The 22,046-nt window shown below is 39.0% G+C and overlaps 1 protein-coding gene across 1 annotated transcript in view; it reads right to left on the bottom strand.

Annotated features, from left to right (window-relative positions):
* Positions 1 to 370: 370 nt before the first annotated feature.
* The window catches only part of LOC108677183 (ligand of Numb protein X 2), a 39,205-nt gene continuing 17,529 nt past the window's right edge, over positions 371 to 22,046 (bottom strand). The window contains exons 2-7 of the mRNA XM_018165354.2: positions 13,554 to 13,693; positions 6,145 to 6,254; positions 5,058 to 5,301; positions 3,687 to 4,510; positions 2,780 to 2,902; positions 371 to 2,603 (exon numbers count right to left, since the gene is read on the bottom strand). Of these exons, the coding sequence (XP_018020843.1) occupies positions 2,115 to 2,603; positions 2,780 to 2,902; positions 3,687 to 4,510; positions 5,058 to 5,301; positions 6,145 to 6,254; positions 13,554 to 13,680 (1,917 nt within the window). The 5' untranslated portion in view covers positions 13,681 to 13,693 and the 3' untranslated portion in view covers positions 371 to 2,114. The remainder of the gene's footprint in view (positions 2,604 to 2,779; positions 2,903 to 3,686; positions 4,511 to 5,057; positions 5,302 to 6,144; positions 6,255 to 13,553; positions 13,694 to 22,046) is intronic.

Genomic DNA, 22,046 nt, shown 5'->3' on the forward strand with positions numbered 1-22,046 from the left:
GACCTTAGTTAAGGAAATTACACAACGCAGTGAACAGGAGGAAAGCGCTCAACATGAGGGATATCATTTGACGGAGGATGTGAGAGACGCGGAAACTTATTTGATTTCAGAAAATTTTCGAATAATGAGACATCACATCTAGCGTTTATATTCAACAAAGAAAATTATTTAATAAATAATCATAAAGATAACCATCTTGGCGTTAATATTAGTAAAATAAAATGTTCTTATTGAGCCGAAACATGACAATTAAATAAGCCGAAATAATTAGTGTATTCGTTCAAAATTAAGTTAAAAATTAACTTTTCCGTGGAATTTTAAGACAGATCATTCAATATTTTAGAGAAAAGGGTAATAGAACAAGGCATTATATGTACTAATATCTAATTTTACAACTTGTTTCTGCGTGATGCATGGAAGTCATATATAATAATATGTTCTAGATCTCGCCACAATTATCTACAGTACTCGCGAACACTCTCACAGCTTAAAATTATAAGACAACTTTAACGAAGAAAAAATATGCAAAGACGAGCTCTATTTTCGTTCTGCGTGTCTTCAAGGACAACTGAAGCAATAAATATGGTAATAAAGTATTTTGTCCGAAGTTTCTCTGATATTTGAAACGGCAGTCGCGCAATATATTTCAAGAGATTTTTTTCGATTAAAATAATTGGGCGAAATTGCGCTCAAATGAGCTGAGATGTAATTTTCAAAGACCGATCCTTGATATAAGGAACTATACAAGGCTTATATTACATAGGATATAAGAACGATGTTTTTACTTTTACATTTTGGTAGAGATTCTGAATAAGATGATACGAGATTTACATCCTACGACAAATTACGGAAGCTGTCGTAAGGCCACCATGTAAAAATGTAATAATAAAAGAATAAGAAGAATTAATGATAATAAAATAACAATAAATATACATGATTTATGAGCACATTTTCTTCCTCGTTAATTGTTTAAATCTGTGCATTAACTGGCATTATATAGCAGTTAAAATATTTGCCGAAACACATTTGAAGAAAAAAATCGAAATATTGTTGAAAACTATTTAAATAAAATCGTGCAGAAAAAATTATTAACTAACCTGCCGTATCAAACTTTCAATACTTCCTACGGAGTGTAATTCTACAATGGAATTTACGTAGATCCCGCTATTCTCAGGACCATGATTGCAAAGGTTCTAAATGCCTGCCGTATAATTAGAACTCAATCCGGGAGACATGGTTGTACGGTGCAAATAGCGAAAAGGGCGTTGCTCAGAAAAGCGATTTAATTAGTGAAGAACTCAAGTTCTTTCCTCTCCAATCAAGACACTTGACGGATTAAGTTCCAGCTGCAGATTTGCTGAATTTGGCAAACCATAAATTACTTTGTCCGATTTCTGGTCGGCCGATCGAGAAGAACTTCGCACCTGGTGGGAGTATTGCCCGCTTAACGTGTTTTGAAAGTTGAAATTTCAATCAATTCTTGAATCAGTGATTTAACAGTGATTGGCGCACACTTTTAATACAAATGATTAATTGGTACAGAAAGTACGTTGCTGTAACAACCCGTAGATTGTGAGAAGGAATGCTCGCTTTGATCGTACATAATAAATAATTCATTTCGCACATTACAGAAAATTTATTATATGTATATTTAACCAAATAAACCGTCATGGAAGGCGATGGAAGGAATGCTGCGCACCAACAAATTTGAAATCCTATTATTATACACATGCGACTTAAGATGAAAGGTTTATGACACGGGTGAGTTTCTATCGGCAAGCTTACTGCTACTGGCCTTTTAAGCAAGGAGAAATTAAGTCAGTTTTCCTTGCTTTGATGTAGGCGTTTATTGCAATATGGTTGGATTAGGAACAGAATTCATGTTAGCAAAAATTCTACGACGATTTTTGAACTTCAAAATAAATTTTTACTTCGTCTGAATGGCGCGAAATCCCACAATTTTTTGGCACTCACAGGTACTAATCATAATTCATTCCTGTGTTGACACGGTGCATGCATTGCTGCTGAGTGCTTCAAGTAAAGCCGTTATCATAATACCAGTTAACTGCCCGCGTCTAGGCCACGGAGCGTCCATCAGAGTGAGGGTTTCATCGTCAGAGTTCAGTGCCGAGCCACGAGACGACCTCGAGGTGCACCCTCTGGCCCGCCTGCTTCAGCAGCCCTACGGCCGTCGCGTGCGAGACGTTCTCCAGCGAGTAATTGTCAACGGCCAAAATACGGTCACCGCAGCGCAGCTTGCCGTCCACGGCCGCTGGCGACGATGCTACCACCAGTAACACGTGGATCGGTTCTGATCCTCTGTTTGGATCTGATCCTCCTACGATGCTGAAACCCAGTGACGATCCCGGCGATCTTTGGAGGACGACACTGCGCGAGATCTGCAAGGGACGAGGCAGCTTCTGCCAGTACAGCCACGACGGCACGAAATTCGCTGTGTTACCGGCGCTGCAAGTTTCAGGGCCTTCAAGTAGGAGTAAAGTCACGGAGTTCAAGGAGGCCGTGGCTTTGAGCTGAGCTACCGCTTGACTGTGTGTTAAGCCCAGTAGACTCAGACCGTTCACCGCCAGCAATACGTCGCCTTTCTGAAATTAAATAAATAGGAAATTCACAGCGTAAATACGACAAATAAAAACAATAACTCTTAGACATTGAATTTGGTGATCAGTGAAATTAATCAAATTAATGACTAGCATCGGTGTTAAATTATGTTTTGTGGAATACGTGAAGAAGCTGGATAAAACGCGTGTGAAAATGTTACCTTCACTTTATTAGAGCGTCCGGCAGATCCATTGTTATTAATATTCGCAATATAAATAGGTGTGTCTCCTTCATTGCTTGAAACTCCGCCACCAATCCGCATGCCGAGACTTTCGTTGCACGCCTGCAGGCACCACAAGACATGTCATTACATTGGTGACTCGGGTCAACTTTATTTAGCCACGACATACCGGAGCTTAAAAATGCAGCACAGCTTTTTCGGAGTTAGGAATTTGTTTATACAATTATATCAATCTTTATCAACTATTATAATCATCTATTAGGCATAAAAAGAAGTAATTTTTAAAACTTTTTGCAAAGCTTGAGCAGTGTGTTCTAAAATGTTTATTCACCTCAAAAACGATCAACTCTTTCTAAATAATTATCTTAATAGGAAGCCGTTTAAAAACATTCGAAAATATCTGAGACAATGCTTACATTAAATTTTTAATTAACGTGACTAAATGTTTTTAATAACCACAATTTTAAAGTCATTTTGTACGCACTTCAATATTTTGTGGTACGACAGTAAATTATTAGAATCGACGCTGATATGGCTCATGAGACATATTTATAATGTCTGTAAACTCAGAAACGTTTCAAACGATTAATAACGATGGTCTAAAGCAACAATAGAAACTTTTTATCCCAGTATCAATATTTCAAGCCACGCCCAAGATTATTACTTCGAGGTTTAAAAGGCTTTCTGTGAACAATCCTATGAGTACATTAGCCCTCATCTGATGCTGGAACAACGCACTCGTCTGAGCTTCAGTAGCCAAATTGCATCCAAGGATCATTAGAAACCGAAAGCCTTAATTTAAAAATCCCCAAGAAAACAGTTTTTGAGAAAGTTCTAATAGAAATCTAAATTACAACTATCCAATTTCTAATAAAGACTTCGATACCTTTTTAATGACGGCCGTTTTTTGCGTGAGCGTGGGTTTTTGCGGCAGCGGCGGCCATCTGTGGTCGAGCCCATTATCGCAGATCCCTCTATCGCTATTCTCTAGAGCAGCCTGCCAAGTGTTATTTGGATCCTCAGGATGACTTGGACACGTTACAGCATCTTCCATAGACTGAGGAGCAGAAACAAAATGGTGGTGGCTGTCAGAATCATCGGTGTCTGTTGTGGCTGAGGATGACACGTCGCTCTGGGGGTACGCCGTTAACGGGGGCGAAGGGTGCGCTGGGGCACGACTAGAATTAAAAGAATTGGAATCACCGACCGGAGAACTGGATGAGAACTGGTCAGATAGCGGCGATGCTGGTGGCATTGCAGAAGATGATACGGAAGAGACGGAGGAAGAAGGCATGAAGATCCTAGGAGACGAAGCGCTGGACGACTGATCACTGAAAGACTCGCTGGTATTCGAACATAAACTTGCTCTGTCACCCGCAGGCGTTGTTTTGTCATTACTTAAGGTTTTATCGTTGTTGTTGTCACTAAGCTTATCATTAATATGATTGTGATTACTGCTGGTGACGCTTAGAGTGACTGAAGATCTGCATCGCTCTATCAACCTCGACGCCATGTCTATCCTAGTGAAGCGGACATCATGGCCATTGATGGCTATAATTCTATCGTGGATGTGCAGCCTTCCGTCCAAAGCAGCAACAGACCCTGGCATTATTTTGTACACGAATATGCCAGGCTTGGTTCTGTGGCCGCCCAGTTGTATGCCAAGGGAACGGCCTTCTTCCCGCCACAGCGTCACGCTGGTGTAGTCATCTGCGCCATACAAATTCCTGTACATTATTTAACGGCCAAAGAGAAGCATTTAATTGCACACAAGAATACACTAATAATTAAAGATTGCAAAGAAACAAAGTTTAATCGACGAGTTAACAATCAATATCAGAAAATAAAATCGACGAAGAATTTAAGGATCTATCTTGATCGAGATATATGTCTTTATACCATATTCGATTCGACGAATCTCAATAATTTCAGCCCCGCAAAGTCATAGAAAAATTAGTTGAATACGGGCACCATAATTCACAGAAAATCACAAGTCATTGAGAGCAGAGAATGTACCGATTACCAGCGCTTAAACATACCGTAATCCAGTTGAATTACCGAGCAATATCAGTTAAACAGAATTTTATCCAGAGAATTTATCGAGCAACAGCAATCAAATATAACGTTATCCCGTTATCCAGAGAATACATCAAGTAACATCACTTCAACAGACCGTTATCCAGAAGATGCTCCCAATAGCAGCACTTCAACTAACCGTTATTCAGAAAATGTCCCCAATAACAGCACTCGCACACACCGTTCTCCAGAGAATGCAGAGGCTGATGCGCCGAGGGAGGAGACCGGTACGCCTGTATCCTCTCCCTGTATACGCCGAGCCTGAGCGTGGGCTGCGTGAACTTCTTGAGCTCCTGACAGACGAGCGCGTGCGTAGCCGACGTCATATCCACGCCGTCAACTTCGATGATCTGATCGCCTGACTGCAGGCGACCGTCTTGTGCGATCAGCCCGTCAGGGAAGACTTCTTGCACCACCACGCACCGCTGGTAGCAATAGCATTAGGGTGGTGGTGAATGATTGCAAAAATATCCCGAGTATGATTAATGAAATACGATAATAACAAAAATAGCGACCTTCTTAGAAGACTTCTTGCACTACCACGCACCGCTGGTAGCAATAGCATTAGGGTGGTGGTTATTGATTGCAAAGAAATACTGCGCGTGATTATTAATATACGATATTAATAAAGATCCTAGATGCAAAGACTTCTTGCATCACAACGCACCGCTGGTAGCAAAAGCATGGGGCTGAAGCGAACATCTATTGAATATTGGTAACTCAACGTTGTTTAAAGTCGTTTCGGCTTAAATAAAAATTATTAAAAATGTATTCCAGAATTTTCTTGCAAATAATACTGAATAACTAAAACCACATCCTTGTTTATATATATTAAAAGGCTTAAAAATATTATAATAACTTATAACTTTTGGTAGCATTCATTGAAAATTCTACATAAAAACCAAAACACAAGCCAACACTGATTTAATTATTCTACAGCCTAAGGGTACGCACACAGTGAACGCAGGTTTGCCCGCGCGGGCAACCTGCTCCAACCTGCCATAAGAATGAACATAGGATAATAATGTAAGTGTTCACAGTGAAAACCTGTACGAATAGGCTTCTGTATTCTATGGTTTCAGGCGCCAGCCTGAGCAGGTAACCAGCACGTTGGCAACCTGCTTTCACTGTGTGCGTACCCATAGTCATTTTAGATGGTAAGTTCAAAATAAAAGAAGAGTCAATATATACTTGAACTTTACTGAAACTGAAGGAATGTGAACGTTTCTATCCCTAAAAAAGAACATCATTCGTAGTCATACACTGACCAGAGGGGTGTCAGCGCCCCCCACGATAGTGATGCCCAGGGGTGCCCCTTTAGGTCTGGGTATCTCCACATGCGAGATCTCGCCCTCGAGGATGGGAAGTCGAGTGATGCCTGCAGAGGGAAAATAAGCTCAAAGTTGATACCCTTTCACAGCTTATATTATAAAGGAGCTAATATAATTATTACAGTTACGTGAATTGTTCAGTGTTAACCCTCTTGAGCAATTAAGCTCACTTCTCAAAAATTATGGTAAATCAGGTAAATCGTTAGAAAAGAACTGAAAATTCGTCTTGAAAATTAATTAGTTTAAAAATATCGAAATAAAAAATTCTAGGATGCCTTTCGTTTCTCAGCTTTTTGGTAACACGATTTCTTTTTGGCATAAGGAATTCATGGCTTCAAAACGTAATAATGGTGAAAATCCATATCACACAACCGAAAAAAACTCTATCCCTCGCAGGAATAAAAGAAGTTTTTCATGCGAGGAACATAAGTTAGGAGAGATAAGAAAAATAATTTTATCAACTCAGGATTAAATTGCCAACGCTTCCGAGAAAAAAAAACCCTTAGAACATTCGCAAGCAGTCATCGAAACTGATAAATACTCTTGCAGTTACTAAAACTGCGCAAGGAAAAGGTGGAAAATACGTCAGAGGTAGTTTAAAAGTTCAACATTATGTATTGATATGTATTATATGAATACTAAATCTTCTCGAAATACTACATTATCTCGAAATTATTCTAAAATAATTTCGAGCTAATGTAAATCTAAACCGTTCCAAATGCCCTGCGAAGTTCTAAACCCGCCCCAACTGATGGGATTCCTCTCAAATTCTTAACGTATCACTGACGCTCAAACGCGACCTGAAGTCCACGCGGTTAGACAGCTTCATCAGGCCACCCAACGAAGGACGAACTCGAGATTGACGTTATTTTCCAGGGCAAATATTGACCACAATTTGATCTGAGGTCATCCTTAGACCGCTCAAATTTCGATGTTTACCGAACCAACATTTACTGCTGGATTAAGTTTATGGCGATGGACATTGAAGCGAGTACTTGATGTTCCACGCGATGAATGCAATCAAAATATAACGAAAGCAAGGCAATATTTGCTAGCGAGACTGACGTAAACCGAAACCACTCGCAGTCATCGGTAGGCAGATTAAGTAAACTTGAATAAAGAACTAAGTATAATTATTTTGATCAATCTTTTATTGCTGTTAAGAATTTATTGCTGTCTTCGGATTCGCGGTTAAAATCGCTGAAAATTCGCTGAAATCGCTGAAAAATTATTCTCAAAGTTAGCAAAAACACTATTATAATAAATATTATATATAACACTATAAACAATGTATAAAATAACACTACACATTTTCTTGGATATAATTCATCTAACTAGTGACTTTTCATCATAGGAGAAATCTCAAGTAATTCAACGAAAACATCAGGCTGTTTTGCAGCGTTAATGACAATTTTCCAGGCGAGGAACTTCTCTCGGGAACTCAAGACTTTGCTCGGCATTATCAGCGATTTCCCTGGAGCGGCGCTTAATGCCTCGCTAGTGGAGCTGTTGCAGAATTCATCGCCCTTCTTCTTAGGCGGTGACGCGAACGTCTGGATGCGCACGCTTGCTTCTTTAGTCGAGAACTTACACGGAGAAAATAACGAATATCTTGTGAATAGTGAATAAAGTGGATTAATTATGGATGGCCTGATCAGGACACGTGAATAATTTGACTTCTGCGATTAGAATATTTTATGTGACATAAGCTCATAAATGAATGTCGTGAGTGTTTCTGGAGATAAAAGTACCCAACGAAATCTTATATGGAGATACCTAACGAATTCTTATATAATAACATGTCTTCAATGTTGGATTGTTCAAGGAGCAACACGAAGGATCCAAGCCCCTGAAGTCTTCAATAAACTATTTAGACCATTTGATGGATTAACGTCAGCCTTTCATTCCCATTTAGATGCGGAAAACCATATGTAAATACATTCTACCAGGCATCAAAATTTCAACAATGCGCTCTAGGCCATCAGTCAACCCAATTCTCTTTTTTATTTGCGCAGCGAGACACTTCAGGCAGCCCTCCTCATAATATAAACTCTTTGCTATGTTAGATAATATTACTCCTTACTTAAAGTTCGCATAATTTAATTTTGCAATATCTTGAAGCGAGACACTCGTGACGGCCTCATTCAATGATCGCAAGTGCCATCCCTCTCACTCCGTCCACTTCACGCGAGCCGCTAACATGTGGCGCCAGACAATTTTTCAGACGTTGGTACCTCCATAACGTCAACGCTGTTAAAATGCTGAGCTCCAACGACAGTAACGCTGCCGCTGCACTCAAATTATCCTAACTCCACCGCTGCAATCGCTGTACTGTAACGGCCGCCACGTTACCATGGTAAGCGATGCAATGTAACGGCCGTAACACTGCTACCGCATTTTATGTTTGCTCGATCCATTAATTATTAACAATAATAACTCTTGCTATGCCTCCCAGTCAGTTTTGCCGGCCGTTCTACGGATCAACATCTGAATTGCAAGTCAAATTAAAAAGATATAACTTCCTCTTTGTTCAATGTTCATAGCTGGCACTGATGGATGTTATTTGAATTAATGATGGTGATACTCACTTTTAAACTCACGAGCTGGTATTGCACGAAGGGTTTGAATCATTGAGCAGGATGAGCACTCACTGCAAATTATTTTTTACATTTTTTATTATGTGGCGTTGTCTTGCATTCTTAAGAGGCATGCTTGATTAGATCTTTGTATCCTTTAGACATTTATTTTGTATTAAATGTTCTTTTTTCGCACAATGGATCAAGTAGAATTGAGGTAGTGTAAAGTCATTAATCACGGTCATTCTGAGACTCAGTACAATAGACATCAAAACTAACTACATTATTTTGAGTGCTACTTGTACTTCAATGGCCTTTGTGTAGACTGTAGAACAATCTTCAAATGAATATAACTTCTGCTGGAAAATACTCTTCTAACGAAACAATATTGGCCATTGCTCCTTTACAATCTGGGGCGGGCTGATCAGGGCTTGAGGTTACTGAATATAAAGTTACAAAGTGCTACTCAAAATATTTTAAGTAATTACCTTGGTTTATGTCGGTATGTAATTATCCGACTTGGTTTATGTCGGAATTAAATATCAGTTTCGCAAATTCTCGCTTGTTATTGTTACGCCTGTTTCTTCTTCGCATAACAGAAGTGATTAAATAAACTAATATGTAACAAATACTAACAATAGGCCAAACATAATCGCGTCCTGAGAACAGACACCCCCATTGCCGATGCTACATGGGGTGTTGATTAAAAACTATAATCAACACCCCATATAAAATATAATCAAAACTTGAGTTTTGGATTAGCCACAAAGGATTAGCCACTCTTTCCCAACAAAAATTCGACGTTGAAATAACGTTGATTAAACATTGTTTCAACGAAATCAACTTTTTTTCAAACTCGTTTCGACGTAGTTCGCCTGGAGGTTTGATATGTTTGTGTTGACAGCGCCATGACAACACCGACGCTCGAACCTCTGTCAGTTTCCTGGAAGAACGGGGCGGTGCCCCCTATGTAACGCTGGACACTGCGATGAAATGAACGGGCATGCTGTCCAAATAGTGACATATACTTTCTGTACGTACAACATATACGACCTTTAGCCTGGGAGAAACAGGGTTAGGGTGACCCACACAAGGTTAAATGTGCGTCGTGATGGGGACTAGGACTCGCAAATTTCTTTGAATGAAGGTTTGATTGAGTATCTTCTGTTGCCTCCGGGCTCTGCGATGTTGACTGGTAGGGCTTGAGTAAAATCATCATCTTATTGAATTTAAGTAAATAAGAGTAGTGTTTAGTGCCTAGAATAAAGAAACAGACATTCTAAATAAAAAATTTAATTGCAAATGAAAGCAGGAAAATGTTAGTTGATCATATCTTTAAAGAAAACATTCCAGATACCAGCTCCATCATCAGTTAGAAATAAGCTCGAGAGAAATTCATACCATTATATTAAGGCATCAAGCATCGACCAGCCAAGCAATATACTAGCTTAGATATCCCTGTCAATATTGTACGTAAAACAATAATTCGTTGAGCTCACGGCTGCGGCGTTACTGAGAAGGCGGCCTTTGGTCCAGGCTTCTGTGAAGCGTGAGTGTGCCGACCAGACCAGCTGGATCGATGGCTATTAGGCCGTCCACACGTTATTCTTACCAGCTAGTGTCAACGATTTAAAAATAATTATTCTGTCCATGATTGAACGTAAATACTCTTTCGACTTAACAGAATGAACAGATATCATTGAATGATTTTATGTTCGAGATAGAGGCAAATGTTTTCTGCCAATTACCCGTTTGAAATTATGTGATTTTTAATTGTGAGATTGAACAATTTAATATCTACGTGTTTCTGACGGTCGATAATTTTTTAACCTATATTTATCTATCGACCAAAATAATTTAATATAAAATGTTACCTGAATTCAGTAACTTAAATTAACGGGCATTCATTATTCCCGTTGATTAATTTTCTGCAGAATTTGCACTTATTGGGCGTTGTGCATGAAATTTCAAAATAATCCGTGTAATAATATTCCAGGATGTCCTACAAATATCGTCCTTATGATTGATATAACAGATTTTTTCGAATATTTCGTAAGAGCATTTCAATCACACTTCAATCCTATGTTTACATGAACCTGATTTCTCGTGTCAAGTTAATCGTAATAATTTTAATCCTAATCAGCTAATCATTTTTTTCATAAGATTATAAATGCTACATTTTCCCCTTGTTCTATGAGAGACCATGCTGCTCGTTACGTGTACAATAACTCGCTGCCGAATGGTGTAGGCAATGGTCCGCGCTTTTCTTAATGAGACGCGTTTTTTTAATGAGACTAAGAGATCTGGAGGGGACAAACGGTTGAGTCCGTCACGCAATGCATTGGTGAATTCAGCCTTTGTTACAATATTATGCGTGTACATGTAAAGCGTTTATGTTTGAGCAACACTTTACCAAATTGAATGGCGTGGAGGGAGTGGAGCATTTGTGCGTCCACGCCCTCCATTACAGCTCACGGAAGAGGCACACATTTGCACGCAGCTCTGCACACGCAAAACATTTGTGCACGAAAACTCTATCAAGGGAATTTTCTTAACTCTATCAATGATGAATCAGCTCTGCACACGCAAAACATTTGTGCACAAAAACTCTATCAAGGGAGTTTTCTGAACTCTATCAATGATCTTTTTCCATGCGGGTTTACAACGTTATAAAATTTTCAAATAATTACGTTCCTGGCAATATCGGTTATTCGGCGAGAAAGTTGCACATTGAATTACTTGCACTTAACCCTCTACCGCCTGACATGAATAACCGGAGCAATATTGTCACAAGCCCACTTCCCAGAAAGGACACGTTCTAGTGGGCGCAAAATGACTTGCACTGATGGTTGCTGCCACGTACGACAACTTTAAAATGTTCTCTGTTGCTTACAAACGTCCTCAGGCTACACTCAATAGTTTACGTATAATTTAATTTGGAAGTTATGTTCCCGGAGAGTGACATACGGCGGTAGAGGGTTGAGAGGCATGAATTAATTTGGAAGTTTCAATTCAACAATTCGTGTGATGATACCGCTAGGAACAAAATCAATGGACATCAAGCTCTTGAGTTAACTTAACACAAAGAGCATTAATTTAATTATTTTAGTTAGCGGCAAGTCATTGCTAAATAACTGGGATTATACAATAGATTCGCGAAGACATAATCCCTATAGTATGTCATGAGGGATCGTCTCGAATATGTTAAAGCTTTGCATAAGTTATTTGCGGGGAAAGGCATTGGTCGTATGAACAGGTAAAGATAAGAAGCGGTAGCGAAAGTTTATGCCACGGATTGCGATGTCAATCATACAGTGTACTAAAATAAACTTATCCCCTGTATTGTGAGGTCGGAGAAGCCCGCCTCCGTTATTAACATCCGAGGAAAAATATAGGTCGCCATCAATACCAAGACGCTTTCATCAATTCATTTATTTCATTGCCTCAACACCATTTTAGTTGAGCATGCAAAATTTGGTTTCATACGATTCACTGATTCATTTTGAAATGCTATAGCAAATTAAAAAAAAATTTTTACATCACATATTTTATGGTCTCACGTTTAGTTTAGACAAAGCAAATAATAGTGACCGATCACTCAAGATGTGTCATGACTCAATCCATCAAGCCACCATTGAACAGCTGAGGCCGTACTATCAAAGGTCCATAAGTACACGTTGCGGCCTAAATAGACGAAAACTCCAGAAAAGCCGTCAATGATTGGCTGGCGGACAACTGCACCCACCAGCCTGGGGCCATACTTTCAAAACTCGCTGAGTGAACGTAAATACTTACGACCTATTTTCTTGTCAATGATTGGTGGATTTTGCTTGAAAGGCCGTCAATTATTGGCTGATAAACTTACGATCTCCTAAATTTTTTGAAAGTATGGCCCCTGATCTCTGCCAGAACTAATTTTTATAGCACGGCACCAGGAAGGTTAACACTTGCCAGCAGTTCAGCAGTCGTAGTGGCTTAAAGATCAAAAAGAGCTTCATCGACCGCATGCACAGAAGCGGTATGTGTGATCTCCCTCTGAGTGATCAACGAAATGCACGCGTGTCACGCTACACCTTTGCCGCCTAGCAGCGATCTCTGGTTGCATTGCATGCTCGCCGTGAATAATTCACACGATTTCTAGACGCCATATTGCGTGACCACTGTGACCATCTTGAAACGAACTATGGATCGCCTTGAAAACTGGCTTTCCATTCCTAAACGATCCCGGGGTTGTTGTTACTGACGATTTGGCAATTTTGATGATAAGATTATTTAAATCGTACCATGGTCCGGGGACAGCATAGACGATCTAAATCGTAGAAGGGCCTCTGGGTCGTAGTGCGCGGGTGCAATGACTGTCGCTGACTAATCTCAGTCACTGCACTCAATCTGTCGCGTTTGATATATTTTCCGAATTACTGCAAGCTTATGTAGCTTAAGCAATGATGCAACCAAAAAGTGCCAAAAGTGCCAAACTATTTATTAGTCAGAATCTGATATTCTTTTACAGTCATTATTGTTAATATTTGCATGATTACTTAACACCTTATGTACGGATACATTTAGCGTCGTCAGTTCCATTCGTCGTAAAGGACTGGGATCGAAAAGTCACGTCAGTACATAAATTTTAAATGAACTTGAAGGAAATTTGCAAGGATATAAACACTCAGTCTTAATGTTATTCATGCCGACATTGATGGGAGCAAGTGGCTAATCAAGGTGACCTGTGGGGACAAGAAATGAACTAAACGCGTCCACGCTGAGCCTCACCGTCGGAGATGACATTGATGCTTATCTTCCCTTTATTCTTGTGAGGTTTGTGAGGTGTGGTGCGCCGGGGGAGGGTCTTGGGGGGCCGGCTCTCCCCCCAGCCTCCTCTGGGGCCGTCTCCAATCATCCAATCTACAGCCCTGCAACAAATTACAACAGGAAAAATTACCTTGAATTTTCCGGCTTTGGCACGATAATAAAATACGGGAATATACATTAGAGATTTACACAATTTTTGGAAAAACGTTTTATTAGTTAATTATCGTATAATTTTATCCAAGAATACTATATTCTCTAAAGAAAAAACACTCATCTAATAGATTCGTGCTGAAATTTTCAGAAGGAAACGCGCAGAATATATGATGAAGCCATTTGCATGCAAAGCTCCTACATTAAAAAATTTAAAACCATCACTAATTTCTCACATTTAATTCTAAATCTCGCATTTAGTAAGTTCCGGTCAGAAACTAGGAGCGAATAAAAAATGCCATGGCGCGAACACACGTCAAATCCAAGTGGTCCACAAAGGCAGGCGTTAACTTCAGAAGAAATTGCTTAATTACAGGGCAGAACAATTCATCACGAACGTGGCCAACACAAATTCCTGTCTCATCAGATGAGAAGAGTTTTTGCCGCCTAGTGTCGCTCGGGCAACGGACCCAAATCGTTATGCTATTCCTACGAAAGCGGTCATCATAGGACAGCGGGATCCTGTTAGATGAAGTCATTTGGATATAATTTGTCCGGTCATTTAGTCTTGTTTACAATAACATTCCTGCGGGGCCTGGCCAAAAGGCCTTTTATAATGAGTCTCTTTGAGTTTCCTGGTCTGGCTAATGCGTTTTGGCCGAGCGGCACGAGTTAGTCCAATTATATTGGACGATTTAGACCGACGATTTTTATGTCCATAAAGAATAAGTGGAGTATCAAGCTTCCTAATAAAGTTAAACTTTATATCAACATTCTATAAATCTACTCAGACTGTGTTAGTGGAATTACCATTCGGAATGAAATAAATGAATTCATGGACCACTTGTCTATAATCCTACCTGCTCACTTGCTGTCGAATCACATCTTCCTACCTGTTCGGGAACTACCGTCACCGATAACATGTGGGCGGTGAACGAAACTTTAATTGAATTTCTCCGAAACTATGATCAAAATTAAGAGCCAGCGGCTATACCCTTACCAGTTTCTCACTGTTTACAGACTAATAAATTTCATTTCATTATCTGGGATACAATGCGTTAAAAAATTGGGTTAATTTGTCTGGATGTCCAGTTGAAGGTTAACGAAAATTTTAAATTTACTGAGGTGTAATTTTCTCGACTTTATTGGCTTATCAATGGAATGTAACTAACAAGATCCGAAGCAATATTGTAAAACAATTTACTATCACCGGATAGGAAGGATCCTATGAAGAATAATTGAATTTCACCATAACAAATATCTACGCTTTAGTGATACGTTTACAAAATTAGGAATAAAAGAAGAAATTTTTTTCGTATTCCAAATAACATTTATAGCTGAATTGTGAAACAAATCAGGCATTAGGGTCTTGAGCCATTCTTCGGTATATTGCCAGCCATTTTCATAATCGAAGACTATGATCTCATGGTCGGCCAGGAGCCCCGAAATGTCCATCTTACGATATCGGGTCCTGCATAATAGCTTTATGAGCAAATTTACATAAGACCCGATACTGCGGCTGCGAGGGTCGGCTGGTGCGGGCTCCTGGGCTGGCTGGTCTGTCGCTTAGCACCACCGCCAGTTTTGTATTGGCTAGGCCGTAGCACGTCGGAAATTTATTATTCATTGTTATCGATTCATTTTTTATCATTATTGTTATAATATCACAACGGAATATTATTGTTCATTGCTATCGATTCCCTGTTTATCATATTGTTATAATATCAAGGCGGAAATTTATTGTTTATTACTATCGATTCATTGTTTATCATATTGTTACAATATCAAGGCTGAATATTATTATTCATTGCTATGGTATCATTGTTTATCGTTATTATTATAAAATTACAGCGAAATATTATTGTTCATTGCTATCGATTCAAAGTAACGTGGGTAATATTGATCGTATTAGTTGTATGGCTTGGCAACGTAATTGATAAATTAATAATTTGTTTCTGAACAATTGACCTTGCCAGTGCTAATGCAACTGCCTAAAATTTATTGTTTGGCATGACTATCCTTACAGCTCATGTGAGGCAGCCCTCACTGCTCATGTGAGGCAGCCCTCACTGCTCATGTGAGGCAGCCCTCACTGCTCATGTGAGGCAGAATATAATATAATATAATATAATGATTTTCGTCGACGTGGAAAACGAGGTGGGATGCAAGGCATAGGCTGAACATAGCATTAAATTTCATTCTCAAACTTATAAAGATAGAAAAGGTGTCGAGATTACAAAAATTCCTTTAAATTTTGAATAGCGCAAAAAATAATGTTGTTAAATAAAATTAGTTTATGAGAGGGCGAAAATTTCGTTGATTTTAATGAATAATCTTTTGACCCGTTGTTTCAAGTGCTTAATCTCTAACCGGTAAGGAAGTTGCAATTTTGTCCTGTTCATAACCGACAAACCTAAAGCGTAGCTATATAGGCCACATTTACTATATTTCTATATATTACTAATATTATATATTATAATATATATAAAATATATTCATTATATATATTAAATTACTATATATATACCTATTATAGATATTACTATAGGCCACACTAATAATATATCCTAATAATATTCTCTTTGTACATCGCTCTGACTATACGTCCTGAGATAGACCAAACAGCCTCGCGAATCTCACCAGTTTTGAGGATTCTTTCGCCACATATCACATTTCTTTCATTGTGTTAGGAAGCAATCAGTTCACTGGGATCAATCTCTGGCAATCACGATAAAGCAGCACTCGTGATCGTCAGGGCAATCTTCGAGCTGCCGGCCTGATTGCCTAAAAGTTCTTTTCTCAGTCAGTGACATGGAAACCCAATGAGCCAACGAAATAGATTTCAATTCTTCCGACGCTTTCACGAGGCTCTGCACTGGACTCCGTGCGATAGCCTCTTCCATTGCTTCGTCATCAAAATCGCTTAAAATAAAAGCTAGGGGCAGCATTCTTGCCCACCAGAGATTTGGGGTTAAAATAATGTTTATTAAACTATGTTAACGACGCTTGAAGTTTAAAATTAATACTTGATACTTGAAATTAATAGCGGTGGTCGATTGTTATACGCATTTCAAAATCATTACATTTGTTTTAATGCTTGGTAATTAGCCTGTAAGAACGACGTCCGTAGGAGCATCATAGTGCTTCAATGAAGATCGAGAATCTATTCACTATTGACAAAGCAATTAACTTTTAACTATTAAAAATTGGCTTTAGCTTATTGAGGTTGCTACCATAGCGGAGCTTTCGATTCCATAAAGTCAAAACCAGAGCACTACAGGCAAAAAGACAAAAGTAATAACCTCTTCATGCAGGCAAAGTCAATATGCAGTGACCATTGGCAGCAGTTATCGCTGGCTTCATCTATTGTCCACGGTATAATATTTGCTTTGAAAAGCATTCTATGACCTGGTAAATGCTTCATTAACGTCAGCAGACGTAGGGTTTGAGTCTAATTGTTGTGGTGCTTGTCCGTTGGAACTTTCTGCTTCGCATGTTGTTTAAAACTTCAACATGTACACAGTGGTGGGTATCAAAGTCGAGTCCGCTTGAACTTTATACAACTGAAACGCTCGCAAGTTAAATTCAAAATAATACCTATATTCTCTCAGAAGACGGACTGGCTCAATACTCTCATTTTCAGGGTAACGTGTCAACACTTGTTACTTGCATATGATTTCTCTGAAAAAAAAACAATAATGATTCGTCTTCAGATTTGAATCATCTCTTAACATTATTTCAAGACACATTTAATTCCAAGATGGATTGCAAATTTTTCTAACTAAATTCGAATCCAGTTCTAAATAAGTCGCAATTTGAATATTTCTCTGTCAACAATTTCACGTTCTTTATTCGTTGAAGTTTTACATCTTTCACGCGCTGCAATATTACTGTATTTACTCACTGTAATTCAATAGACTTTTCTACTGTAGTTTCCAGTCTACACTTGCAGCAATTTCAATATTTTTACTCACCAATCCCCAGTATCGGTTCAAAAATCCTCGCGAATTATTATCACGAAGCTCAAATTCACGAATTCTGTCTCACGAGCAGTGAGGCAGTGCAGTGAGGCAGAGCAGTGAGGCAGAGCAGTGATGCAGAGCAGTGAGGCAGAGCAGTGAGGCAGAGCAGTGATGCAGAGCAGTGAGGCAGAGCAGTGAGGCAAAGCAGTGAGGCAGAGCAGTGAGGCAGAGCAGTGAGGCAGAGCAGTGAGAGCAATGAGGCAGAGCAGTGAGGCAGAGCAGTGATGCTACAGCCCCATTACTGAGCTAATGGTGGGGATTAGCTAACCTTACCTCCCCTCCCTCGGTGGGATTTATTGGGGAGCGAATTTATCTCTCTGAGGATTTACAAGAGTGAAGATTTATCCCAGAAAAGATTAACTTAAATGAAGATTTATTACGCAAACATTTAAGAGAGTGGATAGTTATTTAATTTGATATTGAACCTTGAAAGTGTAATGCTGAGGAATTTAGGAATTTAATTCGGGAGGAAGTTTACTTTTGGGAAATATAAGTACCATTTATCCCTAGCTTGACTAACTAATAAAAGGAATTGCTATTCATGGAATTCACACTATAAGAGTTTACATTAAACGGAGAATTATTGTTATTATTATTTATTATTAATGATTAATGAATCAGTTTATCTTCAATCTCGATCTCCTTGCTCGTTTGTTGATTGAATTGGCAATTTAACACATGAACACATGAAGTTAAATTGCAACATCTTATCAGTTTAACTCATAGGTTAAGATTTTGGGAGTCGATTAATAGCTCAGTCACTCACGTGCAAATTTCTGCAATATTTCATGCCGGTGTCACTAGTGGCAATTAACACGGAGAGCGCGAGACATCCACTTGTGAGAATTAATTAAGACTCGCTTGAGAGACGCTACCGAGGCCGGCCACTCACACTGTATGGTCCCGGCCGACCCGGCCACTCACACCGTATGGTCCCAGCCACTCACGCCGTATGGTCCCGGCCACTCACGCCGTATGGTCCCAGCCACTCACGCCGTATGGTCCCAGCCACTCACGCCGTATGGTCCCTGCCACTCACGCCGTATGGACCCAGCCACTCAAGCCGTATGGTCCCAGGCACGCTAAATGCAGCCAGCGGCAGACAATGTGGCACACAACACTCCTCCAAATGTCATTAGGTTATCAGCGGCCAGCCGATGGTCTTGGTGTGGCCACCCATAACTCGAGCATAAAAGTTAATGAGGTATATCTCGAGTTAATTGGAGAGCGGCGATGCCAAAATGAGTCTGACAGAGGTGAGTAATGATTGAAGATGGCGTCATCAGTGAGAGAATAGTTAATCTAGTATTATTTACAAAGCTATGGTAAAAGTATAAATATTGTCTTGCCATGAAGGTTATGTGATTCAACATCAGAGGTAAGGTTTTAAAATGTATAGATGATGAAACTTGAATTGCTAATTTAGCAAAGGACGACAGCAGATCTAAACGAGGCAACAGCAAAGCACCGTATTTTTATATGAGGAAGGCTATCAAGCGTATAAAATATTTACAAGCATCAAATAATGCAGAAACTCTTCTAACCATGTCGAAAATAAAGCCTAATTAAAGCTCCGATAAATGGGATACTGTCACTACCCTTTGTATTGTTGCGCTGACGCTTGAAATGAGCCTTTATGACGTAAAAAACATTGATGACGGTTAATATATTCTTAGACAAGAGGTTATATCTTTGTTTTATTAGCTCTCTCTTTTGTTGCCGTGTAAAGCGTAGGGATAAAAACAAGGATATTGCGCGCCATATATGACACGGAATAAAGGCCTAGCAGCTGTTACTCCTAGGACTGATATAGACAATATCGCTCGTATGCTTCGTATCTCATTCTTCAATATGAACGGTTGACAGGCCGACAATTCTATTGGCTTTGTAATGATCCTTTCACGACGGATTGAATGAACATTTCATACGCTGTTAAATGTTGTACAGGCAGTTAAATAGCACTTGCTGTCAAAATAATTGAAATTTATACAGTTCATTGTTAAATATCAATACGTTTCATGTAAAATTTTCGAATTTTTTGCATATTTAGTTGGGTCGTAATGCGTGTAAAATGACTGCGAGAAAATTTTTCATAAGCCCTTATAACAAGCGCAGATTTCTTCTTAAAGCCGTTATATATTACATTATATGAAGAGTGAATTAATGTAAGATCATGGAGTACCGAGACTAAGTCTTGTTTCACGATATTATAATGAAACTTAGAACGAGGAATTTAGGACAGCGTTCCCCAACGGGGAGACGGTACGCGGAGGCTTTAGATCAAAGCAAATTTAGCTGCTTTATATCATGAACGCATGAGCGGATAAATCTTCAGATAACAATAATTGTATGTTATAAAGGTTGCTTACTACTTACTTAGTTACTTATGCAAGATTATTCAGTTAAGAAACAGAGATGTTTGCGCTTGTGCAATGAGATTAAAAAAATTACATAAAACAGTTTATCAAGATCCATGAAAACTCAGGATAATATTATAATAATGCCATAATAAATCCTAATACATAAAGCACAACTCATTTCGGATTTAACCTTTTTAAGTGTCAACTGCCAGGAATTTTAAAATTAAGTTTTAATGCAACGAGTAGAGTTTAGTGGAAATTCATTTTAAAAATTTTTAGTGTAGGTACAATGAAAACGCAATATATGCATTAATTTACAGTTTCTTCAAGGTAGTTCAGTGCGCTCAGAGCCTTTAATACTTTACTCGCAACAATCAGACAAATGAAAGGGTAATATATTCCAAATACTGACACACTCTCATACCCAAAGCACGAACAAAATGCGGACGTAGCATTAAAAAAAAACTTTTACTGGTCCAAATTGGGTCTCGAGACGCATCGTTGTCCGGACTAAATCTCATTCATTTATTTAAGTGTATGGTGAGACTACGTAAGCTCTGATGTTATTGTTTTGTTTCCTTGTCGCAACTCGAAGCATTCCTTGCTTCGTCTTGCTTCACCCGAGCAGTGCAAGTGTCTGCTATTTGCTGCACGCTTCATCAAACATTGGACATCCTCTTCATGCCGACAATAAAGACTTGGCCAAACAACCATCAGATGTTGTGTGGGTCGTCGTGGGGGGCGACATCAGCATTGTCCACTCGCAGAATTGAGTGGGAACTTTGTCAAAGCAGCAACGCACTATTTGCCCGGAAAATTCAGATGGCATTTAAGTTTCTTTTTCATCTTTATCAATGATTCTTTCTGTGTCAGAAGGCCTAGTAAATACAATTCATTTCGTTGTTCTATGGATAATTATCTCAAGAGCCTCATGAACTTTCTCGGGCTCCATTAACCCAAAAGTGCTATTGGATTACATCCAACACACATGCGAGTGACATCATGGATCCCAATCTATTGCATTCTACTGGTACTCCCTTCATATCCATTGAGTGGCGATTATCCTGACGTTGTTCGTCTCTAAAAGGTACCGTGACACGGCAATAATTTCTAACTAGCAGCATCGTACGCAGTTAGTTTTGAAGTTCTTTGATAGTCATTTTTTTCATTTATTAAAATTCGGCATCGGAGTTAAGACAACACTCAATTTATTTGCCCACATGGCGGGGCTCAACAGTAAAATATTTGTTTTTAAATAATAAAGTTTTTTGCGTAGCTTGTGTGCACACACTTAAAAGCTATTCCGTACTCCACGTCAACACCGGCAAACGTAATAAAAACCACACCGGAACACCAGGCTGCTCAGGCTCCAAGTGCATTCATGAAGCAGGCTGATGCAACAGCACGGATGAGGAACTTCGTGCGGAAATTGCAGGGAACGTTTCAGTGTAAATAGAGAAAAATTTTCAAATATTAATTTAATACTTCTAATATTATTGGCTAATATTTATGATTCTCAAATTAATGTTTTATTTTATTGTTTTATATTTTTTCTTCTAATATTAATGCTTAATATTGATGCATATAAACTTGCGCTTTCAATTGAAATTTATGATGAATTGGCGTTCGAAGATGACTCATGAATGACTCAACCTAATAAAAAATTAACTGCAATCATCGGCATATAATTTTTTCCTCTTCTTCCAATATGTGCCACATAATATTTAAGCTAAATCAAAGTCTCTCTAATGCGCACCACCAAAAATTGCGCTTAAAATACAAATTATAATACAAACTTCTCAACCAAAATTCCTTCTCGCACTGCAAAGGTTAATAGCAGACGTCCATCACAACTCATTTTTAGCGCATTTTCTCATTTATTGAAAAAATGCACTATTGTGCTCGCCATGTCCGTCTGTCTG

The sequence above is a fragment of the Hyalella azteca genome, unplaced genomic scaffold (assembly GCF_000764305.2).
Source record: "Hyalella azteca isolate HAZT.00-mixed unplaced genomic scaffold, Hazt_2.0.2 contig6587, whole genome shotgun sequence".
Lineage (NCBI taxonomy): Eukaryota > Metazoa > Arthropoda > Malacostraca > Amphipoda > Hyalellidae > Hyalella > Hyalella azteca.